At 46.6% G+C, this 14060-nt stretch overlaps 1 protein-coding gene across 1 annotated transcript; it reads left to right on the top strand.

Annotated features, from left to right (window-relative positions):
* Positions 1–6078: 6078 nt before the first annotated feature.
* LOC118646694 lies at positions 6079–6453 on the top strand. The gene has a single exon (XM_036290146.1). The coding sequence runs from the start codon at positions 6079–6081 to the stop codon at positions 6451–6453; it is 375 nt and encodes a 124-aa protein (XP_036146039.1).
* Positions 6454–14060: the final 7607 nt, after the last annotated feature.

Genomic DNA, 14060 nt, shown 5'->3' with positions numbered 1-14060 from the left:
TACGTTTTAAGAGATCCTTGAGGAGGATTTACAGAGATCGGAGTCTTATCCGCTTGCTCGGACGATGACGGAACCTTAACTAACGGAGGATCGTCTGAATCGCCGGGTAAGAGGTGCGCGGGTTTAAGACGTTCAACGGAAATTGACACAGGTCTGCCGTTGACCTCAATAGAAAAAACTTTGTCGGTGGTACGTTTGAGCACCTTGTAGGGGCCGGAGTACGATCGCTCCAAGGGCTTCTTAACGTTGTCCTTGCGTAAGAAAACGTGAGAACAGGAAAATAGATCCTTAAAAACAAATGCGCGTTTTTTATAATGATGCGCGACCGGAACTGGCTTCACCCGACGCATGTGCTGCCGAAAATCCTCGACAAAGATCTGAGGATCCGGAGAGAAATCCTCCTGGAGAAAGAATTCACCAGGGATTCTTAAGACGGTGCCGTAGAGAAACTCGGTAGGCGAGACTTTGGTGTCGAGACGTACGTGCGTACGTAAACCAAGTAGAACGGTCGGGAGAACCTTAGTCCAATCGGGAGAGTCATGGCACATAATGGCCGCCTTCAATGAACGATGCCAACGTTCGACCATACCGTTAGACGCAGGGTGATATGCCGTAGTGCGAATCCGTCTGCAACCTATGAATTTGAGCAGGGCCGAAAAGAGTTGCGACTCGAACTGAGTGCCTTGATCAGTCGTAAGTATACGAGGTGCACCGAATCGAGCGATCCAATTCTCATAAAACACTTTAGCCACCGTTTGAGCAGTAATATCTGCGATAGGAATCGCTTCTGGCCAGCGAGAGAAACGGTCGATCATGGTCAGGCAATACGTGAAACCGTTACTGGGCTGCAAAGGTCCGACGATATCTAAATGAATATGATCAAAGCGCCCGTCTGGCGCGGTAAACTGCGCGGGCTCGAGCTTGACATGTCGGGAAACCTTGCTTTGTTGGCAATCAATGCACTTGCTTGCCCAATCTGTAACGTCATGAGAAAGGTTAGGCCAAATGTAACGTTGTCGGATGACACGATCAGTAACTTTCGCGCTAGGATGCGCGGGGTTATGGAAAAGGTCGAAGACCTGTCTTCTTAGAGATACCGGAATGTAGGGCCGTATCGAGTTCCCTGACAATTCGCAGTAGAGCTCCGTGTTAGAAGTTCCCCAAATTAATTTTTTAAACTTCAAAGAAGAAGAGTTGGAGGCCAGCAAATGCTTAAGCTCCTCGTCCTCTCTTTGCTGAGCGGCAAGGTCGACCAACTCGATCTCAACTGGGAGGCGGAGAGCTCGATTCGAGAAAGGCTGTCGGCAACGACGTTGTCCGAACCTGCAAGATATTCAAACGCTGTAGTGAACTGAGCTATAAATGACAGCTGTCGAGCTTGCCTCGGAGAAGCCTTATCAGCACGCTGATTAAAGGCATAAACAAGAGGTTTATGGTCCGTAAGGACTTTGAAAATGCGACCTTCGAGGAAGTGCCGGAAAAATTTAATGGACTCATAGATAGCAGTAAGTTCGCGATCATACGCGCTGTAATTCCTTTGGGCGGGCGTAAATTTACGTGAAAAGAAAGCCAGAGGCTTCCAACCCTCAGGAAATTTTTGCTCGAGGACGGCCCCCATCGAAAAATCCGAAGCATCCGAAACAAGACGAGTTTCTGCCGAAGCGGAAGGGTGAGCCAACAACGCGGCGTTAGCCAGGTCAGATTTTGTTGTAGCAAACGCGGTTTCAGCCTCGGGAGTCCAAGAAATTTCACGTTTGTCGTTCTTACACGAATCGGTAAGATAGACATGTAAAGGTGCCTGCACACGGGCAGCATGTGGAAGACTACGTCTGTAAAAATTTACTGCACCGAGAAAACGGCGTAAGTCCGCCACGGTATGCGGTTTCGGAAAGTTGCTGATTGCAGCAACTTTTTCCGAGGAAGGCTTGATGCCATCTTTATTAACGAGATGTCCGAGAAACGTAATTTCCGGCACGCCAAGAATGCATTTCGACGGGTTGATTACTAACCCGAATTCTTTGAGTTTTTGCAAGACAATGCGTAGATGCTCCCTATGCTCCTCTTCGGAGGAGGAGGCGATAAGGATATCATCTATGTATACAAAAGCAAAGTCCAAGTCTCTCAGCGCGTGATGGATATACCGCTGGAATGTTTGAGCGGCATTCCGCAAACCGAGTCATGCAAACGAACTCGAATAAACCGAACGGGGTTATCACCGCCGTTTTCGGAATGTCAGCCTCGGCCACCGGGATCTGATGGTAGGCTTTGAATAAGTCAAGGGACGAGAAAATGTTTTTCCCCAACAGGTTGGCGGAAAAATCGTGTAAATATGGAATTGGGTATTTGTCCGGGATAGTCACGGCATTAAGGCGACGGTAGTCACCGCAAAAACGCCATTCGCCGCTTTTCTTGCGCACCAAGTGCGCTGGACTAGCCCACGGGCTACAGGAAGGCCTGCAAATGCCCAACTCCATAAGACGTTTTATTTCGGCCTTAGCCGCTTTTAATTTGTCGGGAGGAAGCCGACGAGGCCGCTCCGTGCATGGAGGACCGGTAGTCAAAATGTGATGTTCGACAGCACCTGCGACGGGGGAAGCCGATTTCGCGGAACCAATAACCTGCGGAAATTTCGCCAGGATGTCCGCGAAGGTAGAACTATTGTCAACCATCGATATTTTGGTTTCGGGGACGTTCAATACCCGGCCGATGGTCGCAAGAGACGTGACGCTGTCGACAAGCCGACGCCCGTGTAAGTTAACGATTAGTTTATAATGCGTAAGCACATCCGCGCCGAGGATGGCATACGGTACGTCAGCGATTCGGAAACACCACGTGATTGGGCGGCGCAAGCCTAAGTCAAGGGTAAGACGGCGTTCACCAAAAGTATTTATCTTGGTGTTATTCGCGGCAAAGAGTTGGAGCTCGGAAGGAGCTGAACGATCGCGTAACGAGGCGGGGAGTATTGAAATCTCCGCGCCCGTGTCAACCAGAAAACGTTGACCGGAAAACCGATCATAAACGTGCAGACGGCTTTGTGTCGCCCCCTCGTCCCGAACCGTCTCCGTGCGGGACGGGCGCTCTAGTTTTCCGAGTCGCCTTCGACCTTCCACATACATGGTTTTCGGCAAGACGTTGCCTTCGAGCCGTATTTTCGATGAACGTAGCAGTAGCCGGACTGCTTGTCCGAACTCGCTGCCGCGTCACCCTTTTTATTCGAATTTCGCTTGCGCGACGGCGAACGAGCTCGACTAAATTTATCGAATCTGTTGCTCAGAGCTTGTAACTGCTTCGTGAGTTTCTCAAGTCTCTCGTCTATGCTCAGAGGAGCAGCGGATTTCTCCCGTTTACGGCCCTTAGCGGGCGCGACCGCGGCGACTGTGGCGACATTACCTGCTCCCGCGTCGGAAGCTTCGACGAACTTATCTGCCATAACGGCTAATCGATTCAGGTCTGAGACTTCGGAAACCATAAGAACAGCCCGGCACGAAGCCGGCAACTGATCTAAGAAAACAGTACGTAATACATCCTCCGAGCAACCCGAGTCTAATGCGCGAAGACGCGTTAATATGAGCGACGGCTTGCCGCAGGTCGAAACCTGGCCCTTAATCAGTTGTCGCAGACGCGATTCAGACGAGCTACCGTACGTTGCGATCAGTCGAGCCTTAATCTGCTCATAAATATCCGCGGGACGCGGCTCCGCCGTCAACAATTCCTGGACGGTCTGGAGCGCTTCTAAGTCTAGTTTTTCGGCGATGAAATCCGCTTTCGTCACCGCATTCCTGATTCCGGCGTTTCTAAGGGTTATCTCAGCCTGAACGAACCAAATCGCGGGGTTGTCGCGACAGAAGTTCGCTATCTTAGGCTGCCGATATAACGCCGCGACATTCCCAGGCGCCGCGACGTCGACGGCCTGCTGGGCATCCTGAGCGCCCCGGAGGCGGGCGATCTCATCACGCAGCGAAGCGAGCTCGGCTTGTAACACGCGGTCTTCCTCGTTAGGCATTTTCGAACGAAACGCGAGCGCGACGCGCGAACGATCAAAAAACAGAAACGAAACGCCTCCTTGAACCCTAGGACCACGCGCGAGGCCGCACGGCAACGCGCGTGGTGACAAAAGAAATGTCGCCCGAAAAACAGATGCCGCACGAGCGAGGCATACGCGGCCCCGGGCTAGGGAACAAGGGAGTAACTAACGCGCGTAGCAACAGGAACGCGCCAACCCGACAAGAAAATGAAAGCGCGCTAACGCTGAGAAACGCCAGAATTACAAAATTAGACTATCTAGCGCGATGACGCCATTGCGAGGAATATCGGAGACCAAAAGAATTTCTCACGATATTCCACGCAGTATCGAACAAAAAAAATAAGGGTACCGGGAAGATGACCGCAGAGGCAGTGGCCCAAACTGTCCCTGCGCCGCATCGGAGACGATGACGATGGCTGAAGTCACCTCCAAAATGGCGGTCATCGTGGGGCGCTCTCCACGTGGTGGAAGTTCGAGCTGCGCGCGCGTCCCAAAACTCCAAATCCTTCCCGGCGAGGACGTGCTTCGCGCACGACCGTCGGAAGACGGATTTCTAGAATACGTGCTTCGCGCACGACCATCGGAGGACGGATTTATTGAATACGTGCTTCGCGCACGACCGTCGGAGGACGGATTTCTTGCCGCGGAGTAGCGCGCCGAACGTTGCTGCGAGGCCCAAACCGCAGGCAACGGTGCACAAGGGTGGAGAGACTGCACCCACGCGACACAAAAATGTCGCCGCGCGCGCGCTCGCCTGGCGCGAGGCCGGTGCCGGTTTGTTCTAGATCGAGCGTCCTAAGAAGGACGCTGAGACGACTTCGCCGAGCCCTCCGGTTAAGTAAGGCTCAGGAGGAATGAGTCCGCCTTCACGCACTCCGTAGCTTTCACTCGCGACGATTTTCCCGCGCAGATCACGTCGGGGTCACCAATTATAGGGATAAGTATGAATGTTATCACGCACGTGGCGTAATTAGATTAAGATCGTCGCACGGAAGTCCCTACGACTTCCGTGTGTTACCGGGGTAAATAACAGGACGCTGGAGTCAACGGTGACAACGTTTATTAGAACGGAGTAAAGATATTACGGAGCAAGCCGGTAAGGCGTGTAGCGGAGCGCGAGACCAATGGCGGACTGTCTTCCCGCCGGAAGAAGAAGAAGGACCCACAGCGCCACGGCACGGGTCATGCGTAACATAGATGCGCGTAGCTAGTCGCCACACGATGACACAATTGGAAAGGAATTATCTCGCGCTATGACACTAAACGACAACGCGATCGATTACGTGCACTGGGACGATCCTAACGAACTGGTAGATCGTCTACAGTTGCTCGAAGCCTCGCATTGGGCCGGTCATAACGCTCACGACAACGAGATGCTGTCCATCATCGAAGAACTTCGCGAGGCAGGTCTTATTATAAATTAACTCGCGTATCATCGAAACGAACCAGTTGAATGGTGTCACCCAATACATCATATCAAATATGAAATTACCGAAATCTAATGTTAGTTCCAAAAAACGACGACTCGTCGAGGAACTGCACGCTTCAGCGAGAAAAAATTTTCTGCGGAGACACGTCATAGTTCGAGAATACGATGATCTGTGGCAGACCGATATCGTCGAGATGATTCCGTACTCGCATTTCAACAAAGGTTACACTACATACTCACCGTCATCGATGTGTTGAGCAAGTACGCGTGGGCTATACCGCCCAAGAGCAAAGGTGGAAGCGAGACAGCTGACGCTATCGCTGAGATAATTCGAGAGAGCGGCAGACGTCCGAGAAATTTACAAACCGATATGGGGAAGGAGTTTTACAACGCCAATGTGCAGAAACTATTGCAAAAACATGACATTAACCATTATTCCACGTACACGGTAATGAAGGCGTCGGTCGTCGAACGCTTTAATCGCACGCTGAAGAACGATATGTGGAAGCAGTTTACGCTAAACGGCAATTAGAAGTGAATTGACCTGTTATCACATCTCGTATCGAATTACAATGCTCGGAAGCACCGAACAATCGGTGTGCGACCTGTCGACGTAACTCCCACGATGGCTGAAAGACTCTTGGATACGATATATAGCGCTATAAAGATTGCTGGTCCAGCGAAATTCAAAGTAGGTGACTCTGTACGCGTGAGCAAGTACAAGACGATTTTCGAGAAAGGTTACACACCAAATTGGACAACCGAGGTGTTCAAGATCGTTAAGATGCAGCGTACCAACCTCGTAACTTATTTACTCGAGGATTATCGCGGAACATCTATCGCTGGAGCGTTCTACAAGCATGAGTTGCATCGTGCGACTCACCCGGACGTATTTCTGGTAGAGAAAGTATTGCGCAAGAAAGGAGACGAGGTTTATGTCAAATGGTTGGGATTCGATGGATCACACAATTCATGGATACACAAAGACAATGTTATTTAATCAGTATAAAAATTGTTTTTTATTATAAACATATAAAAAATGTAATGCATACATTATATAAAAAATATATAATTTCTTTGTGACATACATATGAAGCATCTTTATTATCCTTCCATCATCCATTTCTAACGTTGCACATAAATTATCAAATAATTTTTAAAAATACATACAACGTAAAATACATAAAATATAAACTATAAAATATGCGAAACGCGAGATGTGACATTAAAATATAAATGTAAAGTATAAAATACATAAAATATAAAATGCCTGTACAATACAAAAATATATTATAAAGGTTTTTGATAATGCCCCCACGACAACGTTTTTACCGAATCAGGTACGAGATACCGCTTATCGTCGTATAAACTCAGAGCTATTTTCGTTTCACGTACCGTGTATACCTCATGCAATTTAGATCGTATACACGACTGATGACGCGTCATCTCTATCTCATCTCGCAGACACCGCGTGTAGTCGTCGAATGTTATCGTTCTTACGACAACGTTACACTTTACACCTTTTTAGTGTCATTCTTTCCATCCACTTTTAACGCATACATTTTCGCTCTGAGTCCAACGAACTCGGTCATTATCGCGCCGTTGTTTTCATCCTTCATTAGCCCGAGAACTTTCTTGTTCGCAAGAGGCATATCGTACGCGTTACCAGTCGGATAATCGCTCGTGTCGAATCTTGTAATATCACGTTTCATATTTTCATATACGTCGTCACACTCAATGTGGTACACGAGATCAGTGTCTGTGTACATGACTCTAGATTTGTCATGGTACAAAGGTAGCATGTACTCGTGGTGAAATTCATACAAGCAAATTTTCGATATGTCTAGTATACACATACCTACATAAATCGGCTTGTTGAATTTCACCTCAAGTTTTCGGAGTTCGACTGCAATTAAATTTTCTGCAAAAACACTGCGACTGTGGAAATTTGGTTTAGCGATCATTGCCTCCGCACCGTATCGTCCTGTCTATTTTGTTAAAAGTTTTACATCTACGTGATTGCGCACATTTTCCATAGTTTTTCCGAATACGGCGTTATTCATCAATTTATATAAATTTTTCTCAAAATCGTTTTTCGCGAGGGTACGAAATTGTGTGTTTAACTCGATATAATCGCGGAGCCAGGTGGATTGAACAAATTGTAATACACAATGTATCTGTCTTACGCGGAGATCATGACGAGTGCATTGCTGCAAGTTGCGATAATGAATGACGTACTGCTTCTTATCGTGCAAGGTCGCTAAAAGTTTATATTCTCGCTTGCCAGGCGGCTTATCGCGCGTCGGGCAGAACGGTAAGTCAGTGTGTCGATCGTGCAGATGTTGCGGATACTCCAGATCGACTTCGAGAATGTACCCTGTGGGCGAATCAACAGCGATCGCGTTCACGTCAAAATTTGAGACGTCTTCGACCCATCGAAATTCTCCATAGGGCAACGGCTGACACATTGCCCATCCGTACAAATTATTCACATCGAAATACATAAGGTACGACGATGGTTTCGATGGGTCGTACGTCTGCATGTACTTGTTAGCCTGCGCGTATCTGCCGGAACATTAACTCAGACCTCCGCGTATATCGCGCTCGATAAATATTACCATATCGATGTCGGTGAGCAACTCGAAATTGACACGCGTATATTTAAGCATTGCGTCCCACGTGAATCCTGGTAATGTATAGTAATGTGCAGGGTCGAGACCAACTTTCGATACATTTGTCACGAAAATTTTCAAAAACGTCGGCTAACAACAATACATCTGTTTTCAAATACAGATCGCTGTATTCGCCCAGCGTTCGAATAAAGAACCGATCCCATACGTTCTTGGCGTGCGCGTAATTGATCGCGGACACGGTATCGCCCGTCAACGAACTAAAGAATAATTCGCGCGATGGCAAACGCGTTTCCTTCAATTTTGCGACACAGTCAACATACTCGTATGGGAATATGCCTTTACGAGTCAATAAATTGAATTCTTTGTTAGATAAATTCGAAAATTCCTTACGTACAATTTTTAGTTTTTCTTTACCGAGAAATGATGCCAATTTTTCAAGACTAGACTTAAGAAATTTATACGAATCTATGAATCGTAATTTTATGTGATTGTGTGGGTCTAATTCATCGGCGGTACTTATGACATGCTTCGTAAAAAAAATGTTTTTTTCTTTTGTGACGGGGAGCACATCGATATTTCCCTTGAACGTTGTGGCTATTTCAACACATTTTGATAACACAAGTTGCAAAGCAAATGCGCGGGACCACGATAACGACCAGTGAGATGACAATGATCTCGCACTCGTGTATCATCCGGTGCGAACAGCTTATCACAAATATGACACCGCGTCGCGTTACGATATGCCTCCCATTGCTTTTTCGATAAAGTTTCCATGGGAACCTTAGCAGATAAAATTGATTTTACGCGATGCGCTAATTCTTCTAGCTGTTTAGCGAACCACGCGATGCAATCCTTATCGCGACGAAACCGATACCCCGATAATGCATCATCGTACGAACAGTGTACATAATATCCTAAGCTAAATACTTGATGATGATGCTGGTACGATATTTCCATATCCTCCTTCTCCGTCTTCTCCAATGTACACTCCAGGTCGGCATAGACGACAAACAGCACACGCTCCTTATTGTTAATGTTGCGGAAGCTCAGCCATTTTTCAGCAGTTTTCTCAGTCGTTTTCAGCAAGTAGTTGGATGGCACAGTCGTTTATTTTCTGACAATCTACGCTGTAGACATCCAACTTTTCCGCCAAACTGAAGTAATGTAAACATCTGTAAAAAATAGCGTAATTTTTATTTTTCAACTATGCAATTAATACAACATTTATAAAATTATTACTCACCGGTCACAAATATATTTTTTGTGTTCCTTTTTACTGAGTTGTGAGCTCACTAGGCGAGACAGATCCTTGATGCATGCAAAGTGCCCCACGTTGTCTTCGCGTGGATCTTGCACGTATAGCAGATTAACATGCTTCTCCTTCTTGTCGTTGGAGAATTTTATAGGTTTCAGTTTGATCCTTTTGGATCTCGTAGACGTTGACCGAAATATTATTTAGCCTCTCGAATTTTTTAATGTCTTTTAACGCGATTGGAAACTCAATGTCATCGAAATTCAAAACGTTTGTATAATGTGGGTACGATGACTCCCTATCACTATGTCTTTGTGTGGGATATAGAGCGGCTACCACAGACCACGCGAAGCAAGCATTGTCCGTCGATTTCACGTTAACAACCGCACGCTTTGTCATTATTTCCCGCGGTAATGTCACGTGACATCCCGCGCGCATAGAATTGTACTTATTCACGTTTACAGTCAAATTCTGTATACGCGACAGCGCCCACCCACTATCGCGTTCTTGAAATTCCTCGAGCGATGCTAACGTGGGCTCGATAACGCAGCGCTCGTACCACTCATCCAAGTCTGATGTTTTAAAGAGATCGCTGTTTTTCGTGGTAATACTTTTATTGGCGCGTTTGTCGCCCGTTACAAATACGCCATTGAACGCAGTGTTCACTTTCACAGAGTTGTGTCTTTTGATAACGTCCCGCACTCGCTCGAGTACTATACCACCAGCGTCTTCTAAAAACTTTCGCGGTTCAATATAATTCGCATTGATAACCGCTCCTGTCAGAACGCGATACTCAAACGCGGTGTCAATCTCTCGCCACACGAGTCTGTCCGCGTTGTCACTCGCGTAATTACCACCGACGAGCACGAAACGTCTTTGCAGTCGTGTCTTTTCACCCACGAGTCGCACGATTCTCGCCACCAAAGATTGTCTTTGTCCAACGTTGAGTCGAGGGCGCTTGACGCGGCTATGTTCCTCGAGTCGTTCGATACACTCGTCGCACCGCTGCAACCACTCGAAACACTCGCCCAAGGTAGCGACCCTGTCAATTTGGTCCAACAGCTTGCGCTCAAAATGTTCCATTTTTTAAAGCGTCTTTTCGCCCTTTTTAAATTACATCACATTCTTCAACCGGGCATTTGCACGTGACACGTCCACATGATTTGCAATATCGCACCGAGTTTTGTGCTTGATAGTGCATTTTCTTGCATTCTCTTTCGCGCCAAATGAAAAAATATGCTCTAATCCTATGCTCAAAATTATCATTATTATTCTCATCGTCTTTATAATCATAATGATTGTGAGCATTAAAAAACTCCTTGTACGTGCACAGCATATTTGTTATTTTAGGATTTTCAAAAGACACTTTAGCCACGTTGTTTTTCACCAATTCGATACACCTTCCAATACCAGCAGAAATTTTAATGTACATAGCATCGGATGTATATAGCATTTCTTGAGCGACTTGCTTTGCCCAATAACGATTACAATGTTCTGGATACACAATTTTATCGTTCCGACACTGATTCAATATCATGATATATATTTTCCGCCTCACGTGATAAGGCCAGTTATAAATATATTCATTGTTTATATACACTCTATGTATCGCAACGCGTTCAAGTGTTCCACTTATACCAAGTTCTCGATCACGTATAAATTGCACTGGTGATATTCGTCGCACATCCGTGTCTTCTTCTTCCCAATCTTCTAGCGGTTCATTGTTAAGAACATATCTGATATCTTCAATGTCCTCCTCATCCATGTTGTGCGGTTTCATACTAAAAGGCTGTATAGTGCGCACTCTGGGCACATGTTGCATGGAATTATTACATACACGAGTTGATGGCAGTTCGAGCAAGCCCGATAATTCAAATTTTCGAGATGATCGGTTTGATGCTCCCTAATTGCACTCATTCCCTCTCTAATGTCCCACATATCAATTATACATTCGGCACAGAAGGCTAGAGCACCACCTGTAGAATAGTAAAAAAATATTGTACAATGTTTAGTGCGTTCGTTTAACGTAAGAAGGTCCGCATGTGATACAAAATTTTCTACGTGGTCAATAAAGCCTTCGCTGGAATAACTCGCGGAATCACTAATAATTGAAAATCCGTCTTCGTCGCTTATCATATCTTCATCGGAATTTTCATTGTCCATAATAACGTCTTCATCGTCAGACACAATCATGATGCCTTCGTCGTTTGAAACAATCACGACGGTTGTTAACAGGATCGACCGTATTCACGATACTTAGGTACGATTCGCATCGTAAGCTTCGCACCGACTGTGGTACCTCGCGCTTCTCAACCAATTATATATTTCATCTATAACCCTTTGTCTCTTTGTCTCAACCGGAGCATTCGTCATTTTTTGTTTATACTTATACAATTTCAAAGCGAGCCGCTGTTTCTACGAGCAGCCTGATATAGGCGCTAGATCGCAAATTGTATCCTGCAAATCGTAAGGCACTAAAATGCGATCTCAAATCGTGTTTACAAATTTTTTAGCCGCCGAGCGACACATTTTGTCTACCGCTGATAACGGAGGGATTTCAAAGACTTATTTCCCCCTCCCCACATATCTTCCCTTATGAAAATATCATGAGCAGGATAGTAAATACCCCATGGGTGGGAGCGAGAGCGCGCAATGGGAGTGAAAGAGAGAACGCGTGTCGCGATTTTTTCCCGCGACATAAGGGGAGGGTGGTAGAAAGCGATATTTTTTTTATACCCCCTAATAAAAACATCCTGAGTAAGAGGATAGTACCCCATGGGTAGGAGCGAGAGCGCGCAATGGGAGTGAAAGAGAGAACGCGTGTCGCGATCTTTTTCCCGCGACATAAGGGGGGTAGAAAGCGATATTTTTTGATACCCCCTTATAAAAAACATATCAAGTATTTCAAAGGCACCGCAAAATAGTTTACGTCTGATATCAGTTTACTTCTGATAAACGGTTCTTCCCGAAGCCCCCGGGTGACGTCACCCTTCCCCGCCGTAACACCCCTCGCGCCCACAAGTTCCCCCCCGCACCCCCCTCAGAGCTCACGGGTTAGAACCGGCCTAGTATTCCTACTTTGAGGCGATGGTCGATTCCAGTTCGCCAATTAGCCTGGTTCGGAATAGCGTTATCCCAGGTGATCCGCGCTTGCTCGCGGAGGAGGATGTTGATCAGTTTTGCGGTATCAACGGTTCGCGGCTTGTGGCCGACGGCGTGCTGTGCGGCGATGTCGAACTCAAGGGCGTGCGTATGCCGATGAAGTTGTACACGGTACCGGATAGCGTCATGGCGTGTAATGCTCTCCTTGGTAGAGATTTTTTGAATTGTCCGTCATTGCAATTTACTTTCGGGGAAAAGTTAGAGTGAATAGAGAAGAGAACCGAGCCGTTAGCGAAATAATGCATCTAAAATGCGACGGCGACCCTGTTTGACCGGGCGACAAGTTACAGATCAATCCCGCAGTAGGCGAGGCGGTAATTTCAGAAATTCGTGTTGCTTATGAATCGCGTTATCTTAGCAAGAGTCGCGAAAAGAAAAGCGTACCGGATTTCGAAATGGTGATTGCACTTAAACATAAACAACCCGTAAGTGCGCGCGCGCGAAAGCTGTCGCTTCCCGACAAGCGGGCATTGCAAGAAATCTTGGATGAGCTCCTGGCGAGGGGTATCATTCGAGCTAGCGATTCGCCGTATGCGAGCCCGATAGTATTAGTGAAAAAGAAAAACGGCAGTTTACGACTGTGTGTCGATTATCTTGAACTTAATAAAATCACGATACGCGATAATTTCCCGACTGAGCTCATAGACGACAATATTGATCTCTTAAACGGTAAAAGATATTTCACGATTTTGGACCTGAAAGATGGATTCCATCACGTGAAAATACACGAGGCATCCGTGAAGTTTACCTCGTTTGTGACGCCCTTGGGACAATTTGAGTATCTGTACATGCCGTTTGGCTTGACGAACGCGCCGCGCGTGTTTCAGCGTTACCTACACAGAATATTTGAGCCGTTGTTAAGAAACAATAAAATTTTGTTATATTTAGACGATCTGTTAATCGCGTCAACGACCATAGACGAACACGTTAAGACCCTGGCGGAGGTATTCGAATTGGCGGGAAAGTACCATCTACAATTTAGATTAGATAAGTGTCATTTCGCGCAAACCGAAATAACATATCTGGGCTATTGTGTGGATTCGAGGGGCATTCGGCCTAGCGATGAAAACATAGAAGCGGTTTTGAATTGCCCGGTGCCGCATAGCAGTAAAGAGGTGCAACGATTCGTTGGATTGGCGAGCTATTTTCGGAGATTCATCCCCGGATTTTCCGTTCGAACGAAACCGTTATATGATTTGCTCAGGAAGGGCGCTTCTTTTAGTTTCGGGGCGGTTGAGCATTTGACGGTCGAAGCGCTTAAAAAATTATTAGCGAGCAGTCCGGTCTTAGCCATTTATTCTCCTCGCGCGGAGACGGAACTTCACTGTGATGCGAGCGCTAGCGGGTATGATGCTGTCTTGCTCCAGAAGCAGGACGATAACACGTGGCGTCCGGTCTCGTTCTGGAGCCAGCGGACGACGCCCGGTGAATCGAAATATCACAGCTTCGAGCTGGTTTTGCGGTTGTTTACGCGTTGAGGAGATTTCACATCTACTTGACAGGGCGTAAATTTCGAATTATTACCGACTGTGACAGTTTTCGGCTCACATTGGCTAAAGA

The sequence above is a fragment of the Monomorium pharaonis genome, chromosome 7, assembly GCF_013373865.1.
Source record: "Monomorium pharaonis isolate MP-MQ-018 chromosome 7, ASM1337386v2, whole genome shotgun sequence".
Lineage (NCBI taxonomy): Eukaryota > Metazoa > Arthropoda > Insecta > Hymenoptera > Formicidae > Monomorium > Monomorium pharaonis.
The sequence above is the reverse complement of the archived record's forward strand: the minus strand, read 5'-3'. Positions and strand labels throughout refer to the sequence as shown.